This window comes from Bactrocera oleae, chromosome 3 (genome assembly GCF_042242935.1).
Source record: "Bactrocera oleae isolate idBacOlea1 chromosome 3, idBacOlea1, whole genome shotgun sequence".
NCBI lineage: Eukaryota > Metazoa > Arthropoda > Insecta > Diptera > Tephritidae > Bactrocera > Bactrocera oleae.
This window is the reverse complement of record NC_091537.1, coordinates 1,025,367-1,053,055: the sequence shown is the minus strand read 5'-3', so window position 1 is coordinate 1,053,055 and position 27,689 is coordinate 1,025,367. Positions and strand designations below refer to the sequence as shown.

General features: G+C 36.6%; 5 protein-coding genes and 1 long non-coding RNA gene across 11 annotated transcripts; 2 read left to right on the top strand and 4 right to left on the bottom strand.

Moving 5' to 3' along the window:
* Positions 1-5,622: 5,622 nt before the first annotated feature.
* On the bottom strand, positions 5,623-9,344 carry LOC106614951 (uncharacterized). Of its 3 annotated transcripts, none has more exons than XR_004977855.2 (4): positions 7,378-9,344; positions 6,956-7,037; positions 6,608-6,886; positions 5,623-5,781 (listed from the first exon to the last, which is right to left on the bottom strand). XR_004977855.2 is itself a non-coding variant. In XM_036369460.2 (4 exons), exons 1-4 carry the CDS (start codon positions 8,604-8,606, stop codon positions 5,770-5,772), a joined length of 1,440 nt encoding a protein of 479 aa, XP_036225353.2. In that variant the 5' UTR covers positions 8,607-9,344; the 3' UTR covers positions 5,623-5,769. The 3 variants fall into 3 exon arrangements, 2 of the variants coding, with proteins under 2 accessions (XP_036225353.2, XP_036225354.2); XM_036369460.2 differs by having other exon boundaries at positions 6,770-6,886; XM_036369461.2 differs by lacking the exons at positions 6,608-6,886; positions 6,956-7,037.
* Positions 9,345-9,447: 103 nt separating this feature from the next.
* On the bottom strand, positions 9,448-11,295 carry Ptpa (Phosphotyrosyl phosphatase activator). The gene is made up of 6 exons (XM_014230885.3): positions 11,139-11,295; positions 10,785-11,077; positions 10,365-10,707; positions 10,100-10,308; positions 9,689-10,026; positions 9,448-9,603 (listed from the first exon to the last, which is right to left on the bottom strand). The coding sequence occupies exons 1-5, from the start codon at positions 11,167-11,169 to the stop codon at positions 9,739-9,741; spliced, it is 1,164 nt and encodes a 387-aa protein (XP_014086360.2). The 5' UTR covers positions 11,170-11,295; the 3' UTR covers positions 9,448-9,603; positions 9,689-9,738.
* A 383-nt stretch (positions 11,296-11,678) lies between these two features.
* LOC106615019 (putative oligosaccharyltransferase complex subunit CG9662) lies at positions 11,679-12,396 on the top strand. The gene is made up of 2 exons (XM_014231027.3): positions 11,679-11,906; positions 11,986-12,396. Exons 1-2 carry the CDS (start codon positions 11,765-11,767, stop codon positions 12,294-12,296), a joined length of 453 nt encoding a protein of 150 aa, XP_014086502.1. The 5' UTR covers positions 11,679-11,764; the 3' UTR covers positions 12,297-12,396.
* Positions 12,397-12,441: 45 nt separating this feature from the next.
* Positions 12,442-14,167, bottom strand: LOC106615018 (calcium and integrin-binding protein 1). Its single transcript, XM_014231026.3, has 5 exons — positions 13,850-14,167; positions 13,755-13,789; positions 13,455-13,702; positions 13,198-13,399; positions 12,442-13,143 (listed from the first exon to the last, which is right to left on the bottom strand). Exons 1-5 carry the CDS (start codon positions 13,898-13,900, stop codon positions 13,122-13,124), a joined length of 558 nt encoding a protein of 185 aa, XP_014086501.1. The 5' UTR covers positions 13,901-14,167; the 3' UTR covers positions 12,442-13,121.
* A 323-nt stretch (positions 14,168-14,490) lies between these two features.
* GramD1B (GRAM domain containing 1B) lies at positions 14,491-25,838 on the top strand. Of its 4 annotated transcripts, XM_014231021.3 has the most exons (11): positions 14,521-15,216; positions 17,518-17,610; positions 17,853-18,411; positions 19,874-20,090; positions 20,159-21,113; positions 21,178-21,430; positions 21,512-21,642; positions 21,716-21,912; positions 23,057-23,363; positions 23,421-23,541; positions 24,256-25,838. In XM_014231021.3, the coding sequence occupies exons 1-11, from the start codon at positions 14,945-14,947 to the stop codon at positions 24,289-24,291; spliced, it is 3,141 nt and encodes a 1,046-aa protein (XP_014086496.2). In that variant the 5' UTR covers positions 14,521-14,944; the 3' UTR covers positions 24,292-25,838. The 4 variants fall into 4 exon arrangements, with proteins under 4 accessions (XP_014086495.2, XP_069963065.1, XP_014086496.2 ...); XM_014231020.3 differs by having other exon boundaries at positions 14,491-15,216; positions 23,421-25,838; XM_070106965.1 differs by lacking the exon at positions 14,521-15,216 and adding an exon at positions 16,100-16,234 and having other exon boundaries at positions 23,421-25,838.
* Positions 17,515-17,864, bottom strand: LOC138856313 (uncharacterized). The gene is made up of 2 exons (XR_011395489.1): positions 17,731-17,864; positions 17,515-17,656 (listed from the first exon to the last, which is right to left on the bottom strand). It is a non-coding gene; the product is annotated as an uncharacterized lncRNA (long non-coding RNA).
* Positions 25,839-27,689: the final 1,851 nt, after the last annotated feature.

Below are 27,689 nucleotides of genomic sequence, written 5' to 3'. Positions count from 1 at the left end.
ATACATACTCCTACAATATACATATATAGAATAAAAAACTGCAGAAGATGTCAGCTACAAGTATATTCTCAACTAAATATTTTTTGTGCATCAAATTCTGCATGCACTTGCTTAATCCTTTGAGTCAAGGTGAATTACTTAAACTGTTTATGTATACATGAGTATGTATGTATGCGATATTTGACAAAAGCTTTTTTGTGTGCGCAATTTTTTTATTGTTTCACAGTCTACCGCAGCGCCCCGAGAGCCAAGCGAACCGCATTTTCGAGCAAAACTTAAATCTTGCCGCAAGTCAAACTCTGAAGGCACAGATTAATCAAGGCACAGCGTGAAAAAACACACATACACCTGCAAATGTGTGCATACCTCGAAGTGAAAGAGCAGACTAGGAGGAAAGATTCCAGTTCCTGGATATAATTGAACCAGTCCGAAAGTCACCACTTTAGTAGGTTTGTTCAAAGAGCAAAAGTAGCTGCGTTGCCGCACCAAAATAAAATTCAATAAAAAGAAGAAGAACCTCAACGAAATCTGACAATTGACAACACATGCGGCATCAAGCCATTAAAAGACGGTTGCTTGCTTGAAAAAAGGCATTCGACTGACTATTTGAACTTGTGGGTAAGTGGTTTATGGCACAACAACTACAACAGCAAATGTTCAACTTTGCAATGCGAACTTTCCATTTCCGCGCGCATTTATATGTATGTACGAATATATTTTTATACATATTAGATAAATTTTCGAGTATAAGCGATTACAACTCATCGACAAAACGACAGCTTCGTAAACAATTTTTAACAAATGCACTTTTCTTTTTCTTTTCACCGCTTTTTCCGTTATGTTGTGCGTCAACGGTGCTCGATAACCTACTTTGCTAACATGATTTGCCCGATTTCCGCTTGGAGCGCACTTTTTTATGCATTTACAGTTATATGCAAGACAATGGAAAAAGTGATATGCGTGATGTTGAAACTTCTTAATGGAAGCGTTACTATAATCTCACGTATGTACAAGTATGTACGTAAATGCAAATATGAATATCACCGGTTATTGGAAGTTGAAAAGAATCTTCATATAAAAAGTAACAGAAAACGCCATACTAGCGATGGGTAGTTGGGAGAGCAGCTTTCCGAATCTTTTCTGTTGGTTCTTTGTTGACACGCACAAATTTTACAAAAAAATATATTGTTTACAGTTTTTTGGCAAAAATGCATAGCAAGCGCATATATTTTAAATTCGAAAAAAAACTGCCCGAATTTTCTTTTTGCTTTCAAATACAAATATTTATATATATATTATATATTTCGCCGTTATTTTTGTTTGTGTTACTGTTGTTATTGTAGGCGCGATTCCGCTTGGCTGGAGCTTATTTAACTTGTAATAAACATTTTCATTAATGAAATTATTGCGTAATTAATTGCATTCCATTCTCGCATTGTATTCAAAGTCCCCTCTTTGAATAGCCATTAAATTAAAAATGCAAACTCAAAAGCAATTCACCATAATGCCAAATCTCAATTTTCTTTTCATCTTGCCAGCCAACATTTCATTGATTCAACAAAAAGTGTGGATATTTATATCTATCAGCCACTCTACGCATACTCTCTACGTAACGAGAACTGCACTAAAAAACTCAACGATTAATAAATATAAATACTACGCAAATAATATCAATAAATTAGCAATTAACCTAGATTTATAACGTTTTATTAATACCGCTTTCGTGGTGCACGTCACCACTACTAAAGAAGCTTTATCTGAAAGCTCTTCGATTATCATCATGAGAACACGTCTAAAAATCTTTGAACCCCAAATCAATCGGAGGAAAGATTCTAATGATAAAACGAATTGAATACATAAGGACTTGATACTTATATGTCAAACACTACTTGCTTTTGGAAAATGATTATTTTCGGCAATGTTGCATTTGAGACTATCATGGAGGAGTTTAAAAATGTATGAACTTGTCAACCCACTCTTGTGGGTCGTCCTTACTTTAACAACTTTTTCTTCACTTTGCAATCACTCTTTTATTAGATTTTCTAACACAGCGATTATTCTTAATGACCAATAACACATAGCAAAAGCCATCGGGACGATAGCCGGAGAAGTTGCATTCTCGTGCGTACGCGAGAGTGTCATCAAGCGCGGAGAAATGAAATGCATTAAAATTAAATGACAAGCTATTAAGCAATAAAATAATATACTTCTAAATGGGTGGCCACATTCACACAAACATGCATATGCCAACAACAACTGTGGTGCCTGACTTTGTTGTTGCCGCTGTCATTGCCATCATTGTTCGCCGACAACGGCATCATTAAGCGAAATTTAATTTCATGCGAAAGCTTACTCTAGTCAACACACACATACGCACACAGGGATATTGGCACACAGAAATAGACAGCGGCAAAGGAAGCGCAGCAAGAGTACGACATGAATTTTAATGGACGGACATGCACATTATCACCACGCTTTAGCTTCCGATGGCAGAAGCGCGGTGCAGAGGCGAGTGCACGACGTGGCTCATAAATGCATACACGCTCACAAAAATGCAAATTTGGCTGCAATTTGGAAAACAAATATGTGACACACTTATTCGCAGCCAATTGAACTGAAGGTCAGAACTCCAACCAAGGACGAGCAGGCGCGCTCAAGGAATGTGCTCTCCGAAACGCAATGCAATTGTAGCGCTTTCTACTTTTTGAAATGTTTTGATATGATTTAGACTTTTGATAGGCGCAACGAAGATAAGTGTTTATGCGTATGTGTGCCGCTCTGCTCATATTAAGTTGGCACCAAAGCATTTCCTTGCCGGTTCCGCCATTTAAATTGAGCAGCAATTTGCTTGCATTGATCAACAGACATGAAGCGGAATACAGCGCTATGTCATTTCTATCCGTTATGCAGCTTACAAAAGCCGCCTGCAGAAGTTCTCATCATTAACGTCATTCTCCTCGTTGCATTGTCAGCGCGCGCTTCAGAAGTGTCAAAGTGATGTAGAGTAATTAAGGCTGACATGCTTCGGGTAAGTTGTTGGCGCTGTTGAAACCGGTGTGGATGACAATGTGCTTGCCAGAGCTGGCCGTTTGCATCATTGTGGCTGGGTAGTGTGGCATTGTGGCTGTGGCATTGCGAAATTGTGAATGCAAATGTGTCAGAAGTAATTGTGGCGGAAAGCGGCGATAAGCGCCGGTTTCATTGTGTTGTTCTGCACGGGCTTGCATGAAGAGGAATTAATAATCGCGGTGGCAGTGCATCATTGCCTTCAACTCGCATAAGGAATTCTGTGCGGTTTGACGAACTGAACGTGTACAAACACACATAGCTAATGGACGATCTCTGCGCTTCACGAAAACTTGCTTCAAAAGAAGAAAACACGTTTCCTTTATTCGCATTACGTAACACATTGAATTTTGTTAAATATTCGGCCTTTCGCTTCAAAAGGACAAATGCAAAATATATATGGAAACGTGTATATGCAACGACTTATGCGTAAGCTTACTGGCCTATATGGATCGTGTTCGCTGTCCTTCTTCTTTAGTTCTTCCAACATGCCAACCGCGTTGCGGTAAATGTGTACTACTGTCAGCTTAACTCTTTCAGCAGCAACATTGCAGACTACAACAGATACCAACTAGCAAGCAATATTGTCTGGTGACCAAAGCGGAATTTTGCAGAGATAACTTTACTGTGCAACGTTTATTGTAATGCAAGTATATATTTGAATGTGTTAACCTCTTTCTTTAGCCTAATATAGGTATGATAGAATGACGGCATGTAGCGTTTAAGCCAATTTAAACGTTTGAACGTTGGGTCGGTCGAAATCAAAACGAATCGGGATATGTATCTGGTCAACTACTCTCACCTCATCAGCTTTCCTTAAAATTATTTGCGGAATATTTGACACTATCATAACAACAATAATAAGTTTGAAATTGTTCCACATTGTACTTATTGATCAGCTGTATGAGGTCGTCGCTCTGTTAAATAGCGATAGTCCGTTTTAGATAACCTTGAATTCAGAGTACGCGGCTTGAAACCAGAAGCAAGGATTCGTATTGGAAAACTGTCTAAGCTGAAGGAAAAGAAACAAGTGACCCAGTCTTTTTAGCCCATTCCCAACCAGCAAACGCTTGGCGAAGAAGCTTCCCTAACTTTCCAACACGGACTGCATTCAACCATAAATTTCGCACGGTTCACGTCCCATACACACACTCTCGGAAGCAACAGCTTCTCCACAAAGCCACATACTCATACGCACATATGTATTTATATTCATTTGAGTAAGGATAATAATAGCGGCTGCGATGTCAGCAATATGTACGAATATATGGGAATGGTTGTCATAAACTATTGCAGCATGTGCTGGAGCGCTTACGCTTGAATGCCGACAACAGTTACAGTTACAGAGGTTTCTGCCGCGGTCGCTTGACTATCGACACGGACGCAAGTGCCGGTAAAGCGTTAAAAACAACAACAACTAGAATATTCATCACATAGCGGAAGGAAGCGGACAGTGGACAAACACTGCTGCGCAAAACATTTATTGAACGCACGTATGCATGCTCAAACACAACGCGCGTCACGCCAGTCAAGCAAATGATTTTTTGTTTTATCTTATAGAAGCAAACACATGTGGCATTAACAAAATATAGTTATTTACCTGCGTTCAACATAAGCAGCCCACCAATTGCGATACGCCGTTGAATTTCTCTCTTCGGCGTGCACTGTTTCCCTGCACGGTCGGCCGTCCATCGACTGCACTCGCTTCTTAAACTCAAATACAAACTGTAGCGTTATCTTCTCCGAGCGCAAGCTCTTACATGTCCCTACAAACATTCACACATTTATTATAACTCATGTGTATATGTGTGCGAGTTCCTTAAACCGCTTGCTGACATTTTTAAGCTTTAAAGCTGATACATGAAATAAAAATGGATTCCTGAGGCTTCTCAGTTTCTGTCCTACATGCACACTCTACCAACAACAATAAATGTCAACTTCACAAGATCTGTGGCTGCCGAATAGTGGGTGCAATCACATATGCATCACTTTGAAATGTCTCTAATTTTTTCCGATGAAAAATTACAACAAAAAAACGAAAATTTCTGGAACCGGCAATTTACAATTGACTTTCAGCTCAGTCAAGAAAATATTCTCCCGTCTGGAAAACCCGTTTTCTAAAGATATAGATATATACCGTATAAAAACTCTACTGGTAGTAGTTTCGAACACGAGGTCGGACCGGAGACTTAATTCTGTTACCATGAGGAGCAGTCATCTCATTTGGCACGGCCTTTCGCAGAGGATCGTGAAGACTTTGGTTAAATAACCATCTGCGGGCAGAGCTTACCTGGTGACAATTCGGTGTGCATTGCAACCGGGTGACGGCCCAAAGCAAGGATTTCAGATGGGTCTCTAACATAACTGAGGTTACCGTTTCCATACCACACTACCATTTGGCAACGAATAATGTTTCGCATTCTCGGCGCGTTGATCAACGCATTGATTTGATCTACTATGCTTTGAGCGCCAGGGTTAAAGTGGTTGCCGTCAAGCAGCTAAAGTCATTACGCTTCTGAATGTGTGCCTCTATTCAATAAATTTTATAAACATCAATTGTTTTTAATATGTTTTTTTTACACTTTTTATCAACACGGACATTTATTTTATCTTACTATCACATTTTCAAATAATTCAAAGCACATACATAGGTACGTCCGATCGATGTAGTCGAGTCAAGAAATCGCTCGTTTTCCAAAGGCTTCACTGCAAGCGCTGAGAGGGATAAGTAAATAGAAAAAAACGGTTAGTTGCATTAACACTATGTTACAAAATAAGGGTTTCAGAAATGCAAGCGAAAGTGAATTTTGAATGCCTTATTTCTCAAGCTAACCGGGTTAGATACGCCATGAAGAATCTGGGCTTCATTAGTGACTGTAATAAATGACGTTAATAACAAATTAGATCTCGTTTCAGACGCAGCCAAACTTCAGATACTCTCGCAACTTTTACCAATTGAAAGAATGTGAAATAATGGAGTGGCCTGCAAAGTTATCCATGCAGATACAGACAGACTAATCGTGGCAATTTTGATATATACAGGGTTATAATAGTTCCGTTTGAGGCATTACAAATACTCGTGAGGTGAAAAAGAGTTTACACTCTTGCGAAAGTATAAAAATCATGGAAATTTCAATTGAAGCAAAACATAGTTATGGTGTGTTCTTTTGCGGCTCGTTTGTAAGCACTGAGATGTTTCGATTCGTGCAAAGCAATGTCGTCAACACTAATACATACATACATAAATGGCAAAGTTGTTAAACATTCACAGATTTATGCACACACATACACATACATATAGTGAAAATAAAATAAAAAACAACAAAGCAAGAAAACAAAATAACTATTTAAAGTATTATTAGTACCGGGAGGATTAGGCGTTAATCTGTAGTCGCAGAAAAAACTGTGCAAAGTTTCAAAATCAATCAATTATGTAACCACACTTAAGTAAATAAACATAAACACACGTGTTTTCGCAATTTCAGGAGGATTGTCAAAGCTACAAAAGGCGAGAATTTGAAAATGAAAAATCCAAAATTACTTTTTTATACTTTCCCGCGACTGCAGATTTTCGCTAAATCATGGATGTGAACGACTGGGTGAGTATTTGCTTTCTTATTTGTAGGCATGTTTATGTATGAGAGTTAATGTGAAACGCTTAAAATCACAGCTTTCAAGGGAAAAACCCGCTAGGTGTAAGTACAAGGCAAGAGTTGCCGCTCTTCAACAGTCCACGTATCAACGCCAAGTCATCGGGAGTCAAAGACCAGCCACTTAACTGACCCACCGATTGCAATTCCGGACACCGGTCCATGAGTATCTGCACGAAAAACCACAATTAACAGATACAAATACATAAGTACGCCGCCCGGCATGCGGATTTGAATACCTCAATGGATTGCACGGTCAAATTCGGCGCCAATGTGAACCAGACATCCTCCAGTGCATAGAAATCGTGCTCCACGAAAATACTGAAATGTAAATATGTATGTATACGGATAAATAGATTAGATCCACATATGTATGAAGAAGTAGTAACTATAGTTATCCCTTCAAAAGTCTGGCGGCCAATCAAATACTTTATGCAGGCTACGTTTTAAGGTGGTCCCACCAAATAGTAAACCAGGAAACTAACAGTTAAAGAGAAATGCAAATCAAACACTCAAAGTTCATATACAGCATACATTTAGGCGCACACGTACAACCATAAAAGCAATAAATAAATTGAAAACCAACACTCGGTACACCAAACACGCAGACACTCCAAAATAGTATGACTATGCTTTCGTACTTACAAAGTATTGTACTTACTTAATGATATCTTCATCCGTGAAATTGATGCTGTCCACGGCCAACCGTTTCAATTGCCTGCAACTGCAGATGAGCATCTTCAGTGAAGTGTTGGACATGGGGCTGCTGAGCATTTCCAAGCCCTCTAAGCATTCAAACCGATTGCTGTCCTTTGTATAGGAGAGTCCATCCATCATATAGCAGTCTAAGTCGACCAGCAAAGGACAGGCACGAACTATTTCGCTTATTTCCATATGGCCAACACCCTTTATCATAGTCAGGTGGCTGAGATTGTGTCCGATTCTGTCGAGTACATCCATTACTTCAGCGCATGAAAATTTATAGACTTTCAGTTTTCTTAGAAATGTGCTCGTAAGCACAGAAAGTGAGCCGGCTTTCGGTGTGTCCAGATATAGGGATTCCAAGTGCGGACAAGTCTTCATAATAACACGTAGCGTCTCTTCGTCCGTGCCAGTGTCATGTAAATAGCGCAGCTTGCAAGTAAAGTTCTCGTCAATATTATCATGCACGAACTTCAGCGAAGCGCCCACAAACGAGTAGGTGGAAAGCGTCTCCACATTAGGGCAGTGCTCCAATATTAGCGCTATATCTGAATAGCAGATATTCTCCTCGCCTGGCATACCAACGTCCACAACCGTTAACTTATCATTGCACATACCGTGACTGAGCGACTCTATGCCGATTTCGGTGATATCTGTCTCACCGGATATGTCCAACACTTTCAGTTGACTGCAGTGTTTGGCGATCACCTCCAGCAGATCATCGTTGGCAATATATGGTACAAACAACTTCGTCAAATACTTGCATTTGCGCACGATTTCAAAGAGGTAATGCATGTGCTCCTCCTTGACCCACACCCCCTTCAAATTGAGCACACGCAATCCGGTGCCCTGGGCGGCAATCACTTGCAGAATTTTCTCATAATACGAGAAGGGGAAGACTTCGGTGACTAAAAACGATACACTGCCGTTGAGTAGCATTTGCAGACAAGTGAAACGCATATTGGCATCCAGGTAGTCGGAGCTGAGTATGACCCGCAGCAGGTCTTGATATATGTTCCAGGTGGCGCCGGTCTGCTCGAGATATTGATTGATGTCCACCATCACAATATCGATGTCCAGCACAACGTCAGGAGCGTACTTGGCGTAGCCGATCGTCGAAACAATCTGGTTAGCCAGTTCGGCCAAGGCACTATCGCTCAGCGACCGAACACCACACTTTTTAGACATTTTCAAAATTAACGAATTCTAACGGTTCTCAATAAATACAATGTATGTACGTAGGCCGGTTTCAAATAGCACCCGGTATTTCTCACTCATTTATGTATACAAGTAGATGAATTGGCATTAGTTCTCCGATTTAATACGATTAATTCTGTTCAGTTAGACACGTGACTTTCATTTGTTTATAAACATTACAAAGTAAATAAAAACAAATATACGTATGTATATATAATTGATATGTTTACGAAAACTCTCTCAAAGTGCTCTCATTACTGCTGCATCTTTTACGCTCTCATTTTTCTCGCTGGCGAAAGCTTCTGTCGCAGGGCAAAAGTTACGTCACTTTTTGTTTATTTTTAAAAAATGGTCTTCAAAACTAGAAAAACATATATATTTGCCTGGTTTAACAGTATCCGCGGTTTTCAAGTGTTTCACTTCATTCAAAACATACAGATGATGTAGCGAGAAAACTAAAAACTAATCGAGTAATGCCTCAAATCTACTCAAAAACTCCCGAATATTTCCTTAAATCCGTGCGCGTAGCCAGCATAATACATCTTCACGTCTGGCGATCAAAATCGGTACTACGTTGAATTGCGAAAGCTTTCTGAACGGTATTTTCTATTCTTGAAACAAAGGCATATGTGCACACACACACACTTTTCCAAACGAAATTAAACTCTTGCATATCGCAAATATTTGTGAATGCTCTTAAAGAGAACCAAAGGATTTTTTTTGCAAGGGACAAGTTAATATCAAATCCAAAGTATCTATTTAAATACTGGAAGATCGAGTCCGCCATTTAAAAAAAGTTAAGACATACTCAATATATAAATATATATATATATATATGTGCATACATACTGATGTATGAGTAAATAAATTTATATTTAACGATTATTTATATGAAATTTGTATATGTTGTTGTTGTTTGCAGTTCATATAATAAGTGAATGCAGTTTTCAGTTGGAGCCCTGCCCAATTTCGCTCATCTCCGGTTAGACTGCAATATAAAGCGTTTACTTTTCAATAAAACTGTGCGATTGATAATACCAATATGAAATTTTCTGCTTATATATTATACATACCATAAATGGATCATCCCCACTTTAATGAAGCCATGGGTACTGCCTTTCGCTTATACTGAATTTTGTGCTGCATCAGTGGGTTTAGCGTTTCTATCTTGATCCTCCTCTGATGATTTCGGAGATTTATTCAAGCTTTGTGTAGAGGTATCATACATTGCTGTTTCTAGAATTTGAGAACCGCTTCTAGCCGAACTCGATGTGTTCGTAGAAGATTTCGTGGACGATGGATGTATAAAACCTAGACGAGCAACAGGCAGGGCTGTTCCAGGTGTAACTGGATCAAATCTTAACAATTTGCCAAAAAGTGCATGCTGCATAATCGGATATTTGGATAGAATCTTTTCAAAAAGGTGAAAAGTTTGGATAATTTAATATGTATAGAATAATAAATCTTTATAGAATTGTTCATACCTCTTTTTGGTACATTTTCACCAATCCACTGTTAATTTTTGTCCAACTGGGCACTGCAGAAATACTCCATAGCTGATTAGAATGTTCCGCAAAGTGTCCGGTTTTTACTTGTTTAATATAATCGATGCATCCGATAAACAAATATTCGTCTTTGTACTCGTTTATTATGTCTTCGTCAAGAAAACGCGCCGGATCGAAAGGGCTATTGACTATAAATTTTTGAACATAAATTAATTTGTAGAAAATATTATTTGCATTTACTCACAAGATAACTGTGCACTACCCCAAATAAAAGGAACAAATTGAAAATCATCAAGAGACCAAACTCCTTGACTACCAGCGGGTTCTAAATGATACTCCTTTTGCAGCCTTCTCACAAAAATTAAATAGCTATTAAACAGGAGGAGCGCGCAAGCTATGCTGTCTTCTTCAGTGAATATTTTAGCCTTGAAGAGCGCACAAAGGAAGAATATAAAAGATAGTTCATGACCAGTTCCGTAATCGATGCGGACAGAGTTGCCAAACGACTCGCTCAAATATGCACCCAGTTCACTGAACAGATCACACTTCTCTTGTGGCAAAGCTTCTTTCATGAATACGAATATATCCTAGAACATAATCTTGGGATTTCAATTTCTTCATCAATCTAAATTTGTTATTGTATAATAAAAGATGATATACTCACGCGATGCATTTTGCGAGCCCAAACACGATAGCCTTTGTTTCCAAAGCGAGTTGGTTGATCAACTGGAGGAGATTCATCAACAAGCTTATTGAGTTTTTCGAAAATGCCCACCACATTCTTCATCGTAGGTGAGATGTAAATATTCGGATCATTGATGCGTTTGCCTTGAATTGCATAACTGACAGCATTTATAAAACCCAAAAGGTCATAGTAAGCTTCTGAACGCTGCCATTTGACTATGTCCTGGGGTATCTTTACGTGCTTTGACGGCTCATGACCGCTTAGTGCTTCGACTGAAAATTAAAATATTTAACAAATTTGCAAAATTACTTATTGCGTATTTTATTTACATACATGGGATATCCGATTTACGAAACTCGTCCATTTCTTTATATTCCAGTAAATATAATTAAATAATATTGTCTAGTTTTATGAATAATAAAAAAATGTCAGAAAATTTGTTTTGTTTTAAGTAACCTTCAAGTTTGCAAGGGTTGCTTATACGACCGAATGTAATTTTTGAAAGCAAAAAGTTTTTAGAAATATGTATGGATGTTATTGTTTTTTGCTTAGCGTAAAAATTTACATATAATTTCTTGCTACTTTTATTAAATGCTACTAAAATTAAATTTTTGAAGTTTACCAGAAGTATTGTAAGGTTTAAGCAAACAATTATTTAGTTGTTAATTTCTATAAATGCTTTTAAGGACACAACAAGCAACGCTAAAAAGCGCTTTCCATTTCGAAACAAGTATCTTCAAGTATTCAATATTAAAGATATAATTGAAACAATTCATTTTATTCCTTGAAAGTACCTTCAATTATGACTTTTTCCCATATGTACTTATGTTATTGAATTCAACGCCGTCAAATTGATTTATCCCATGCAACTCTACAAAATGTAGACGTCAACGCATTAAACACCGGCATATTAGTGTAATTTTGTGAACTGTTTTTAAAGTCTGAGTAGTATTTGCAATATGATTGAGACACTGTATAGCTTACCCTTCCAAATCTTGGTACCTCCAAATATTAAAATTCGACGACCGGCATGGTTTCGTAAACCTTCCCCAATGGTTATGTTTTCCATTGTGCTACTGTCGTATTTTCTCGTCACCGGTGGTAAGCAGCCTCTATAGTCAACGCCTACTTGGTATACACAGTAACTATTTCCTCTCTATATATGTGTATATCTGTTTAGGAATTATATACGATGTAATTGTGGAGCCACCGAGTGTAGGAGCTACGGTAGATGAACATGGACATTCTCGGCCCGTCGCTTTCATGCCTTACCGAGTAAATGGTCAATATATAATGGAGGGATTGGCTAGCAGTTTTCTATTCACTATCGGAGGGCTGGGATTTATTATAATGGACCAAACACATATACCAGGAAAGACAAATCTCAATCGATTTCTTTTAACCGCAATGGGATTTATATTTATACTGGTTTCGTTCTTCACAACTTGGCTATTTATGCGTATGAAATTACCCAGCTATTTGCAGCCATGAGTAAAACCACTGAACATGGTAATGGCTGGTTTCTCGAACATTTTTTTATACAATTTTGCGATCTACGTTAAATAAATATTATAAAGAAGTCCAAAAGCTATGTCTACAGTGTACATTCTTACTTAATAATTTAAAAGAACTGGTATAAGTTAAATTGAAAATTTTATTTATCAAATTTCACTTACACATATATAGTTGGATTGCAATGCAATACCATAAATGCAGATTGGAAGTACATAAATCCAAGCATCTTTAAATTTTTTTATTAATGTATAGTTTTCCCGAATTTTTGCAACACAATTAGATGGTATTGAAAACAGTATAATTATATTATAAATCTACATGAACTCATGGTTTACATAGAATGGAGATATTTTTTGACAGTAAGTGACAATACTTCCGAGGAAAAATTATTACCTTGTGGCAATAATAGTACTTAATTATCGTAATCTTGTTTCACTGTTCATGACATATATTCGATTAATTCATTGCAGTTTACAATAACATATATATACTTTGTAACTTCAAATTCAAGTTATTTGTATAATTTAATCACCAAATAATTAATACGTGAATTATGGGCAACATATATCTATATAATCACATGGTTGTACAAACATTCACATATTCGCGTAAATGTTACTGACAGAAATAAGTATAGTTCGTAATGGTTTAGGTAAATAATCTAAATCATTTGAGATTCCAAATAGATACATAAAATATAGCAACAAGGAACATACTAAATATAAATGTGCAACTTTGGGTATTTTATAAGATACAAATGTATATATGTTATTTTTATATGCCAGCTGCATTGTTGTGCTATTAAAGTCTTATGCGAAAAGAACTGTAGGAGGAAAAATTTAATTACTTATTATTTTCAAAATACCATCAATCATACTTAAGAAAGTCTCTAGACTTATCAGTGACATGCTCGAATTCCGGAAATGACAATGCTCCATCATCATCGAAATCTGCTTCTGCTAAAATGCAGTGTATAATCTCTTTCATATCGCAGTCATCTAATTTATTTTCTGGACCGCATAATCGTTCAATAACTTGTTTTAAGTCCGAAACACCTAGCATATCATCACCATCAAAATCTGAAGTCGAAATATGTTACATTAACTTAAAACCTTTATATTTCCAATACTTTACCCCAAATGCGAAAAGCATATTCCGCTTTTAATTTTTTTGGGCAAGCATCACTAAATACGTTCATCATGTCTAAAAAATCTTCAAACGTCATATCACCATCTTCACTTGAGCTAAACACTTTACATATTCGATCACCGAAAGGGTTTACGCGTAACTCTGGATATTGTAATATTTTGCTCATAGACAATTTGGCATTCTTGTTGTGTCCAACTTTTTCGGGTGCAAGGCTTTTAAATTTTTTATGAGCACTGCAAAGAAATGTGAAGTCAAGCAATATTATGGATTTTAGTTATTACTTACAGAAGTATCTCTTTTTTCGAAAAAAATGTCAAGTCCTATAAATAAAAACAAAAAATTGTTTAATCATTACTTAATTATGCATTGAAACAATTAACTTCGTAATCTTGTAGCTCCTCATCAGTGAATTGGCTCTTTGTCTGTCCCATTTCGCTTCTTCAAAAGGTAAACGCGCAATTATTCCGCCAGCTGTGATCTGTTCTCAGAAAGCCACTCCCACAAACCTGTCGTCATTAGCAGATAGATATTCTCAATTCATTTTCATAATTATTCACTTATTTTCCATAAATATAAAAGTTTCCAACTGCATTTGTGATTTAATTCACATAAGTTCCCAAAAAGGGATACCACAACAATTTGCAAAAAGATGCTTATGCTGATGCTGCTGCTGATTACAGAGAACGTTAAATTTTGACGTTCTCTCATAATTGTCAGAAGTCTCTACTCTTTACTTGACTTCTTTTATTTACGAATGAGAGAGTTACATAAGCGAAAAAAACAGGTGATACATAGCAAAAATTAGTCACTCATTCCTTAAACTTTTCAGATAAACCATGTCTTTTTTAAACACTAACACTTAAATGCCATGAAATTATTTATTAATTAATTATAATTTAGTTGGATAAATAGGCATGTCACAGAAAATACAAAAGTTTGGAAAATATTTATGACTTATTTTTAAGAAAATGCTTAAATAATTTAAGCCCACATGCAACCCAGTTTCATAGGAAACCAATTCGTCTAAAAAAAAAATAAATAAATAAAATACAAAAAAAACATCGCAGAAATGAAAAAGTGGCAGAAATCTTTGCATCAAAAGTGTTTCGTAGTGCGGAGATTATAATTATTAATGATTTAAAGATACTATTTCTGTGCGTCTTAAGAATATTTTAATATCATGTGCAATAGCTAATAAAAGAAGAATTAGTGTAATTTAAACTGCTGACCCGCTATATGGCAATCCAGATATACAGAAACCTGCAATTCAACCTATGAGAAAGTAGCATTCGCAGCTGAAAATCAGTATTGAAAAGCCAAAAATCAGCTCGCTAGTAATGTGAAAAATTACGAAATGTTCCTTAAAATGTGTAAGGATTAAAGAAATTTTAAGATAGACTTAATGTCTGAGAATACATAATCAAAGGTGTAGCGCTGAATCGCTGTGATATTAACTGGGTGAAGCTTGGATTGTCATGAGTTGTGCCAGTACAAAAAGACAACAATCTACAACAACTACACCAATTAATAGTACGGAGCCAGCGCCCTTCACTTCAGCATCATCGTCCCCAATTTTAGAAAACCCCTTAATAGATCATAGAGGCAACGTTGCAAACCAGGACTCATCTATAATTACAAGTGCTCTTGAATATACAGACTTAAGGAAAAGTAGGCCAACACCACCCCCAAGATTAGGAAGGGTCCAAAAAATTACTTCCGCTGCGGCGCCGGCTCATCAAACGCTGATGTAAGTTATACCTTTACTTGATGTTTTAAGCTCATTTGATTGTTACTAAGCTATTCCAAATTTGGTTTTCAATACATAATATAATTTAATATACTTAGCATGTTCTTTACATTAACATAATCGCTGTTTTCTCATAATCTAGTTAATATAATTAGTACCTAGCTTCTAATTGAAATTACACCATTTGCAAACCTTGTTAAGAAACAAGCATGTAGTGTCAAACCCGAAAACGAACTAGAAGACTTTTAGTTTTTATCCATTATAGAGTAAAAGGTGTCATATTGGAATTTCTGTAGGGCTTGCATGCAATTATTTTTGTTATTAAGTAGACCAACACCTAGAAAAAATGTCTGAAACATACTTACATACATATAAGAATAAACGTAGTTCGTGATTGAATCAAGATCATATACAATGTTATAGAGAGTTAATTCACACACATTTGTTTATTACAACGGGCATGTACGTGCGATACAAAAACTTCTTCAAATTATGTGAAACATTTGGCATAAATTATAGATGTAAAATCGAAAATGAAACAGAAAACGATAATAGTAACTTACGCTAAGTTTCTGCTCGCAATTCTTTTGAATGTGACATTTTACCATCGTATCTACTAAGTTTATAATTGTTGCTATTATTTTTGATTCAATCGTCGTGTTGCCTTTTTCTATTAGCGTACGTTATGTTAACCGCTTTGCTCCGCTCTTCTCTACACAGACTGTTTCAACCGAGACCGCAGCAGTTAGAGTATTTGATCACCCACTGTTCATAGATTTATACCCACATTCGCGGACTTTAATCATTCGTTCATAGCTAAATGTATTCTTATTAACCAAGGCTATTAATTAATTTATTTAATGAAATGCTAGTAGGTTTGCATGATTATTTCAAATACCTGAATGTTGGTAAAGTGAATTTTGCAGTAGAATCTTCAATCAAGTGATATTACAAATAAAAAACAAATATAAGAGCGCACAGCTGTTGGATGTCCTGGAAAACATATGAGAAAACAAGTGTACGCCAAATATGTAAAATATTGATTTTCCGCAAGTCTGCCCATATAAAGAAAAGTTTATTATTAGCAGCAGTGTGTGATACCCGTGTTGAGGGGACAAGTTTTATTTATGTACGTTTTGCAAACTTAATTTAAGCAGGTGATATTTCTACTCAGCGTCATTTAATGACGTGTGAAATATTGCTTCAATTTTCGAGCCACTTTTTTATCTTTCTAGAGCTAACATAAATCCACCGTAAATGTTCTTAATGTTTGCCTTTTTAGCATGGTATTGTAGAACGTGGAAGTAAATAAACAAATTGTGTTGGTTTATTAAGGTTGGGACAGTATTATATGCGTATAGCTAAAATGCATTCAATCATTTGTTGATAACTACATACATATATACATATATACCGTACATAAATAAGTATTTTGTTATCTTGCAATAAAACTACACATTAATATACCAACCTATACATTTGAGATTCTAATCGCGACCCCTTATACAGTCTAAACACATTCTCAAATTCATGCCAATTGTGTTATTTAGCAACAATTATGCCAATAATAACTAAAACTATTTTAGCAATAATGCATTAGTTGCTGTTAAATCTAATTTCACTTATTATGAACGTATTGTAGTCAAGTGATATGTTGATCAAATGTTCGATTGATCATTGTTACAATTTCTTTATTTCTTTACTATTAGATCTATGACCTTAGAAATGTTTTTAGTGGTTCCAATTTTTCAAAATGTTACTGCCACTATCTCTGTATAAATGAGTTAATAGAAATTCGATAAGCAAATCCATATATTTATGACCACTATGATAGATTCCATCACTTGGCTTTTCCTGCTTACACGCAAACCTTTGGGTTTTTGCAAAGTTTCTGCACAAGAGTTAGTCTAACCTTGTTGTTGGTTGAATAGACACATTTGTTCAATACGCGTATTTATTTATAGCTTTTGCAATCAAAAATCCATAAATTTCAGAGTCACATTTGCTTTAGCATGTCTAGGCGTGTGGATTATTTCGTGATTTGGTAAAATTCAATCGGAGTTATGCATAATAACCTGATATGCCGTATAAACCGTGCAAGTGCTGTGGTGTACAAACATATGTAGCTCTCAATATTAATCAGCTCTTTGTGTTATTTGCTTGTGAATTTAAATGTTTTCTTTTACCTACCTTACTTACAATTAGTTTATAATTGACATTGTATTTTACATATTTATAATTTTTCATTTTGAATTTTTATTTTTATTTTATTGTTTTTTTTTTTACTGTAAATTCTTGTAGGATAAAAAATATTGAGAGCATATCAACTCATGCGAACGCTGAGGAAAAAGATGAAGAAAAGGAAGAAAAAAATATTTGTTGTGGTCCCAACAGGTAGGTATTCGCATTTGGTTGAAATTAGAGTTACTTTGCTCCTCCGCTGTAATGAAATCACAAATATGTACGCATTTCGTAACGAAACCTTTTAAATATAACTTTTAATATTGCACTCACCTTTCATTTGCATACTTGTGAAATTCTGCATGCACTGTTTTCGATTTAATATTTTGCACTACTTGTTTTATCTTAACAATATTTCATATAAAGACTTAAATTATATCCATTGTTTTTCGCAGGAAATCTTCCATCGCCGATGAAATTGGTGCAGCACAGGTCAATAAACTAAAACCAATTAAAGAGGGGGCCGAAGAAACTAAGCCAATAAACACTGATAATACTAAAACTGATAGCGACGCAGCCACTATAGTTTCTAGTGATGTTCAGGAACTTGGAGGCGGCGATTTGAAATTGGCGAATAATACGTTCTCATCTACTACAGTTAAAATAGAGACAGCTGTTGACGTCCCCAACTCTTCTACGTCTGACTCAAATTTGGTCCCAACTGGGACTAACAAATACATACAGAGCACCGTTAAATTCTCAGCAGTGTCGGAAACACTTGAATGCGTACTCAGCGACACTGACAAAACCGAAAAGGAAAATCAAGACTCAGCGAGTGGAACCACATTGGATGGATTATTGCCTAAGGCGTCTAATAGCGGAGAAAGTTCACTAAGTCGAGATAATTCAATTGTTTTAGGAAAAAGTAAATTACCGAAAACACCATCGTTTTCAAAATTATCCAATAGCTTGCAGAGTTCGCTGGGAGCACTTAGCGGCAGCCGCCCTGATGAGGTGAGTTTAGTAAACTTGTGTAAACCCTTGTCTATAGTTATGACAGAAGCGTTCGCGTACTTGCTGCGTGCGTAGGTTGAATTGGACGGTGCGTACAGAGTTTTTTATTTTCTTCGAAATATTACATTCGCAGTTGCATATTTAGAATAACGCTTAGCATCGCTAGCAGACATTATGGGTGTGGTGATGAGTTTGATGCTAATGTCCGCAGTCTGTGAACAATTAACATGTCAGCTTAAACAGGTAAACTTGAACTTCGTTTTTTTTTTTGCATTTCCTCTTATTTATCATGTCAGATCTGCTTGTTAGCAAATGATCTTAGGCATTCGTCAACTCATTCAATACATTTTAGACAGCGAGGTAGCGAGTGTTCAAATCAACTAAATGCCTTGTGGCAAAATTAATTGCAGAGTATTTTTCCAAAAAAGTAATCTAACCTTGTGCTGCTAAAGTATAGTAAAAGCTCTTTGTGAATTTGAACCTAGCAATGTATTTATCTCAAATTTTTAAGTTCTAAGGTTTGGAGCTTTCGCTGATAAGAAATATATACATTTAGTTTCGATTTACTTTATTACAGTTTGCTTTTTGCAAATGCACAAACATAACTTTTTCTGAAAACAATAATATTTTTACCATTCCTTTTAGTAATATAAATTTAATAGCAACTTGTAGAGCGTCTTATCTATGACAAACATACAGAAGTTATAATCAAGAACTGCGATCAACAGCTGCGTGCCTCAATGTGCTTGCTAGTTTCAGTCATCGCGCAGAGCATGCGAATGGCCAGCTTTCGTTAGTTTTGCTAATGGTATCATTAGAGAGCGGACTTATCAGTTCTGGCATTGGCATTGGTAATATGTGAATTGATATCCCTTAGTTGAGGCCAAAAGAGCGACAAACCAAATGTTTCTTTTTTAAAGTCGGCAGTCATTTTCAGGCGGTTGTGGTGAAGTAAAGCTAACATATGGTCGCGATTTACTTTGTGTTTATAATGAATTTGATATTTTCTTTGTGAATTGCCTGATTCGATTCGTTTGGTTCATATCGTCTTATATCAATTATATATGCTTATCAGTGACATATCCTCAAACCCAAATGAGTTTGAGCAAAAATTTATTTAATAATTAGTTCAATAATATTTGCAAAAGTATTTGAAGGTAAGTTGCTTGTATGCTTTTTTAACTTGTGAATTATATTATTTTTTATCTTCACATGTTATTAACCTTTATCGGTAAATATGGAGAGATAACATAGCAGTTTAATTTCATTTGAACAAATAAACCCCTGTGATACGTCGTATGTTATAATTTATAACGCCATTTATTTGTTAGACGGGTATTCACCACCGGCTCTGTTCCCGAAACCCCCCTTTATTAGATTATGCATTCCCAATACTGACATAGTATACGAGTATATGCACATTAGACTCCTTACTGACATTTCATATTTGGTCTCGTTTTAGGACACCATCAGCAAGTCAAGCGATACTTCTGGTGAGCTAGTGCGTGGTATATTTGAAGATTCGAGTGCTGTTGATAAACCAAAAAGCGGCTCTCGGCTTTCGGAACGAGCCAAAAAGAAGTCTTGGTACAACGTCCTTTATCCGAATTACAAATCACGCGCAGAAGATTTCAAAAAGCTCTTCAAAGAGGTACCGTGCGAGGAGCGTCTTATTGTTGGTGCGTAAAAAACTAAACTCAGATCTCAAATCGATAATTATAGTAATCATGCTTCTGATTTTTTTTAGATTACTCGTGCGCACTGCAGCGCGACATTCTAGTGCAGGGACGCTTGTATGTCTCACAGAATTATGTTTGTTTTCATGCTAATATATTCCGATGGGAAACTTATTTAACCATACGATGGAAGGATGTCACATCAATAACAAAGGAGAAAACTGCTCTTGTCATACCAAATGCCATTTTGATTTGTACTGCTAAGGAGAAGTACTTCTTTGCCACATTCACAACACGTGACAAGGCGTTTTTGATGCTCTTTCGAGTATGGCAGAATACGTTGATGAACAAGCAAATGCTGCCGCAAGAAATATGGCAATGGGTGCATAATTGTTACGGCGATGAACTTGGTTTGACTACAGACGACGAAGAAGATTACATTGATCCAACCACAGTACAAACAGAGAACGAAGGTGATATCGATTATGCATCAGCACTAGAAGACGCAACTTCTATTGTTAGCTCAACCCTCACAAGTGACTACAACACAGCACATTCAACTCAAAACGTGAACAATAGCGGGGGTAATAGCTCCAGCACAAGTAGTGGCGGCGGTGGCGTTGGCAGCAAATCAAAAACCAAGTCATACTTTTTCAATTCGAATAAATCGATTGCGAACTCTTCGACCACAACGTCGGCAAGCGGTTCGGATAACAAAACAAGTGACAATAACATACGCGAACGCGAAAGCGTTTCAAAAAACATAATGAACGCGAAGGAATTAACATTGACTTCGGTGAAGCCGGAAGATGATACTGCCAAGTGTAAGACGGGCAGTTATAATGCGAATGAAAGTAGCAGCGGCGCCAGTAAAGAGACGAAAAGTTCAACACTTAAACCACAACCGCATGAAAAGCGCAAAGTTTCAAAAAGTACGCGCGTCCGTGATGAGGCGGCAAGCAATAATCAAACCAATTTGCCTACAGATGTCTCTGGTTCCAGTGACTCTGAAGAGAATAAAGCTCCGTAAGTTTATTTTTCGAATCTGCATTGCCAATTGAAATTGACTTCACAAATGATTATATTTCAGTTTTGTTGCAACGGCGGAATGCACATCAGCACATGAAGGCCGTCAATTAGTACACACAATACTTCCCATTAATGTAGATACGCTGTTCAACTTGCTCTTCTCAAAATCCAAATTCCTAATGGATTTCCATGCTATGCGCAAAACCGAGAATATGTCTTTCGGCGAATGGCTAACTGATGAGGACGGCAAGAAAACGCGCGCCGTAAGCTTAACAGTGCAGTTATTAGCTTCCGTGGGACCAAAAACAGCCAGGGTATACGAAATATTAAATAGCATTCGCAGATAGGCGTTTACTAACCCGGTTTTATGTGCTTTGGCTGTTTCTAACTTGCAGGTGACCGAGACGCAGGAAATACGCGACTGCAGCAAACCCGGTGAACTGTATTCCATAGATATAACTAGTGTTAACGCTGGCATTCCATATGCAGATAGTTTTAGCGTTTTAATGCATTACTGCTTCGTAAGGTAAATTCAGCTCCGAAATTAGACATCAAAATGCGTTGATCCTATCAATAAAGCATTTATCGAACGTTTACAGAACCGTGGATGACCATACAATGTTGTCTGTTCATGCGCAAATTAAATACAAAAAATCCATTTGGGGTGTCGTTAAGGGCTTTATAGAGAAGAACACATGGGCCGGTTTGGAGGAGTACTTTAACGCCATGCAGCAAGCGTTGCAAAGTGAAACCTGCATACCACCCGCCAAGGCAAAAGGACGGCGCCCACGCCGCGGTAAGCACTACAAACTAACAATCACCACTACTAATGTCACTGTTCACGACAAAATTGATCAATATTCGTATAATAAAACTGCCGTTTCAACAATTGATGCCACCACCTTTTTTGATACTACCATTGCCACTGCTACCACTATCACCGCCACAACTTCTATCGCTTCTATTCCAACTGCAAAACTCACGTTCACCACAAGGTCCCCCTCTAGTACTGTGAACACCACCACCGTCACTAACAGTTACAAACGACAAAGCAACAGCCCACATCAACAACACAACCATCACCATTGCATTAGGAGTGTTGAAGGTGTTGATGCTAAACATCCACATCAGCAACACTTCGGCCACCATCACAACCATCACCCAGTGCTTCGTCAATATCCTTGGCTCGATAACGATAAATACGAAATTAGCAACCGACAACTACAAAACTCAATTCACAAAGTCTTACAAGTGCATAAGGAAATTGTGATTTTTAATAGCAATGAAGGTATAATTGCAGAGCCTCCGGTAGACTATCCTTAACATGAACTCCCCCCGCATGAAGTAGACTTAATGTCAATTTGGCTACTTACTCAATACACAGACTTACAAATCGTTGGCTTTGAGCCTAAACGTGCCAAGTCCATTTTTTCAAATTTTAAGAGAAAGAATTCGATTAAAAGCTCTCAACTTCGCGCTGTTGTACAACAATGTAGGGCTACAGAAAAGTAACGGTGGAGTTTTGCTCTTGCTTCTCTCGCATAAAAGTGGACTCGGCACCTTTTCACTCCAAGCCAATGAAATGTTACACTGAATTTATAGCCGTTCGAGAATTATGAGGTCGATAAGTTTGTTTTAGTAACTATTTTCGTTGTTTTGGTTTTTGAAAATAATAAGCTGTGCAACTCCACTTGCAGTTATGCTTTTGAACGGTTGTTAATAAAAAAAAAACACGGACATGGTTTCTGGATAGAGTTGGTGGCCTGCATTGTGTACAGTGTAGTTTTAATTATACAAATATTTATTTTATTTTAAACATGCATACATTACATACACTTGCACATACTGTGTTTGTATCGAAATTCACCTGCGCATGATGAAAATATCCTCTGTCAGTTCCTCATCATATCCTTTCTTCGTTTTCTCTTACTTCTTTAAAGGTACTGCAGCCCAAGCGCGTCCCACGGAGGATGTGCCCGAAACACAGACCAAAAGCGAAGCAGTTGAAGTGGCAACGGCCACCAGTCGACGCAACGTTCCGCGGCTACCCTTGGTCGCTGCACAGCAATCCCCAGTCGAAACAGAACCACAAAACAAACATAAGTGGCTGTCGGTGTTTGTGATTGCCTTATTGTTTTTCTTAATCGCTCTAAATGTAATACTCCTACTCAAGCTTTGGGCACTGGAAGAGCGCATTGACGACGATATAGGCAATAGGGCGCGCTTACCGAATTTGGCTGCTTTGAGGTAAGTTTTGTATCATTCAAGTGATAGCGTTTCACATTATTTTCTCTCCTCCGCCAGAGAATTACCGAATTCGAATGAAGAGTGGGTGGAGTTGTTGCGTCAGCAGGAGATCTTGCATGAGGCGGAGCTAAAAAAGTGGCACAAAGTGTTGCAAACTGCCATCGAATTGCTGAAAAAGGTGAGCGCCGTGTGCGAATTTATTTACAAGAATGATAAACTAACACAACAGATCGATAAGATCCATGAGGAGCTCTAGTTTTACACTCACACTCAACTGAAATGGCAGTTGCATGCACATGACCATTGAGCAAATTCGTTGAAGGGAGTTTCACGTCAATAAAGAGTAATTTTTATAACAGTTAACCACAAAACAAATGCATACGCATATTTATAACGCCATACCCCCGTAACTAATAATGGTTAAGCTTTTAAGAGTTATGCATTAAGACTCATTATAACATAAAAATTTAAATGTAGTAAATTAACTGATGACTATCCTATAAAGCACTGATATAAGTATGTATGTGTGTGTACAACTGTTAATTGTATCGTTCATAACATAACCTAAGTTCACAATCCACTTAGAGTTCTTCGATGCAAGCGCTTCCCAAATTAGTTATAGTCAAGAATGACAACAAATTTATTTGTGATTCATAGGACATTTGAAGAAACTGTACTCAATTAGAAAAAAAGCTATAGTAACAATTCGCGCTGAGCACACTTCTCTCTTGCCATTTAAACAAACTATAACTGTAGACGACACTAAATAATTGCTCTATGTTGTAATTGTTTTATTCGTTTTAATAACAAATTTACGCTTTCTTCTAGTTTTTTAATTTATATCGACCAATTGACTTACCAACAAATTATCGGTTTTTACATATCATTTCAGACTGAACGTACATTGGCCGCTCTCATATTTCGTTAAAGCCTTCTAACTAAATTGTGCTGTGATTGATTGCACAGAGAGACAAAAATTGCATAAGTTAGCGCTAACAAGTAAAACAAAAGAGAAAGTGATTAAATTAAACCGAACTCATTCAGAATAAATGCTTCCAATTGCCTGGTTTCGTTTCGGTTATTGGCATAAATTTGATCGGACAGAAATCGGATTTTATAGCAAAACACGAAAGAAGAGGCATGCGACGCTCGGAGCAATGTCACAAAAAGTTGTCTTCTCGCTGAGCGAAGCCAACTGCCACTAGATTCCCGTTAGTTTTTTTTATATATTTGTATATAAATTTCAATAATTTTGTTGCATATTTCCAACGGTTTGTTTTTCTTTTCGCTGGCATATCATGTTTGCTAAGCTAATTTTGTCTATTTAGTTTTATTTAAAAATAGCTTATACTTAATTATGAAGATAAAGTGCGATTTGTTGCTTAGACTTTAGTTTAGTTAAAAATACCAATTTACAAATTGAATATATTATAAAGATTTTGTATGTACATATATATATATATATATATATCCAAAATGTACCGTTGTATTTGTATTATTGTAGTATAGTGTAAGCCTAAGCTATTATTTGCCAAGCATCGTGAGCAGATTTATTGTTAAAACTACATTGTAGAAATTTTAGCAGCGTCTAATGGGTTATAATGCGCATGGTTTTATTGTTGCTGCAAGAGCAATTTTTTATGAGTGATTTGAGCTTCGTTTTTAATTTTCGAAGCTTTTCAATTCCCAAGCAAGCAATAATAAAGCCAGGCAATCCGGCACACAACTGAAAATTTCCATTGTGCAAAGAATAGACAAAGCAATAGAATGGAAAATCATATACATATGTATATTCATGCATATGTATGTGTGCTTGAACGAAATATTTTTGCACGCGACTATTTGTTTGGATCATCATAAGTGTTAGTACGTATATATTTGTAATATTTTAGTATATATATTTTTGTAACGAATATTTTGAAGTTCCATTAAATAATGATTAATACATGCAAATGAAAGAGACAAAATCATTTAGGAGGCTAGCCGGAAATATTTATAGCAATGCTAAGTAAACTGCATAATTGTTAACGAGAGAGGGAAACCTCGAATAAATAGTATTGTTTGCAAACAGAAAGTATCTCATAAATGTTAAAATCGCAAGTATATCTACATATGTATGTAAGTTATAACCCAGACCTACAAAGACTTGGGGCTAGCGATGCAAATGCGTGTCATTATTTAAATTGTACAACGTTAGCGAAGAACCGTAATTATAAATTTAAAAATAAATTACTGTTGCCCCGCAACTTTAGCAGATAGTGGTGTGAGCGCAGCCTAACTAAAACAGTTACATATGTAAGTAAATATAAGCGACTTGGCCAATAGCAATAAATTTGCAATACGCAACGGCAGCTTACCTACGCGTAAATTAAAGTGTTTGAACAAATTCAAATTTATACAAATATTGTCAATAGAACTCAATTGTGGAAAATTCAATAAAAAAATACACTGAAAATCTTTAATTATGCAAATAAAGTTAGTTTTGTTTATCATTTGGAATCAATTCTTCTAATTCTTTTTTTTTGGCGGCGCAGCCTAAATGTATGCCACAAATTTCGCTAGTGTTGAACAGTGGTCATGCCAATGCTGAAAATTCTCAACATAAACATAAATCTACAATGTGATGTACATACATACATATATACGCACGTCTGCTAGATGCTTGGCCGAGCTGCTCTGCCTATGGGATGTGATACAACAACTGGAGGAGGATCCTACATGCCACTGAACGGTGCGAATCAAAAAATAAATACTTATTAGCACAAGTTTTCCACATTCAATATACATACAAACAATTAATGTGTGTGGTACGTACATATACATATACGTGCGGCAAAAATCTTAGTTTATTGTTTTTTCGTAGAAAAATGTTTGTAAATATTCTTCAAGCATGTGAATGTACCTAGCTACATCTACAAACAAACAAGCAAGTATATACAAACATACATGTGTATGTAGTCATGTGAAACACCTAAATAAATACATATACATATATGTATGTATGTGTTATAGCTTATAGCGATTTTTTGCGAAACTTTTGTTTTCGCTTTTGTTCCTTCGAGGTCACTGTACGATTTCGTCTGATAAGCGGCTATGGGCGATAAAGATCAACCGCTGCATATATTAATACATATGTAGTATGTATGTATGTACATCGGCACAAAGCGATCATTGATCCCAGTAGTGTATATGTATGTGCATATGTATATAATAAAAAACACACATAAATAATGTACATATGTAGGTGCAGTTGTATAAGGTATATACATACTTATATGTATAAAATCCATTAAAATATTGTGTACAGAAATCATATATAAATATGTATGTAAATAAATACCTACACATATACATACGTACATATGTATGTACGCGCAGGGATTGGTGATTACTTAATTTCAGTTACTATTACCGTACACTAAACAGCGTCAAGTCGTACGATTCGTATGGTAAATATAGCGTTTGCCTTTGACGCTGCTAATAAGAGCGGCAATAATAATTCGCATATCAGTTCATGCAATAACAACAGCAAATTGCTGAATACGCATGGCTTCGAAATTTCAAGTTCAACAAGTGCGACAACTGCGAATCCACAAACAGCCATACGCACATGTGAATTTAATTGCATACATACATACATACAATGTGTAGACAGATATTCCATAGGTATGGGTACAGATATACATACATACATACGTAATTTCAGTTACTATGTACGTATGTATGTATTGGCTTAGGTATATATGTATGTATATAGGTGTAAAAATAACACCGGTCATCAAAAAAGCCTTTGGCTAGCGGCGCCTTATCAGAATGTTGCAAAAAATGAAAATAAATAGAATCGCCAAATGGCGAAACCAAATAGAAATTGAAGAGTTTCACAAAAATAATAAGTGAATTTCAAGAAAATGTGTGCACGCAACGCTACAAAAAGTTTACGCATCTACGCACGCACATGCACACATACATACATACGTATCTAGGTATGTGTTTGTGCAGAGCGATTTGATTGTGGCTTTCTGCGTATACGCAACGTGTTAGTCGAACGGTACTAGACCCCCACCGCCGGCGCGACCGCACAACAGAGCACTAGCGCACAGCAAGCAGACACAGATATACACACACCTAGCGCTCGTTGCTGCTGTTGAAGAGCGCGACAGCTGCCGGTGGGAGAGTTGCTGAGCGCGAACAGCATGTCAATGTGCGTGGGTTTGTTTGTATGTAAATATGTCGGTGTTCGAATCGCAAGAATAGCGTTTTTATGGTAAAATCATTTCACAATGTCACGCACATTCCACTGACGCACGCATACACTCGCCAGTGTCG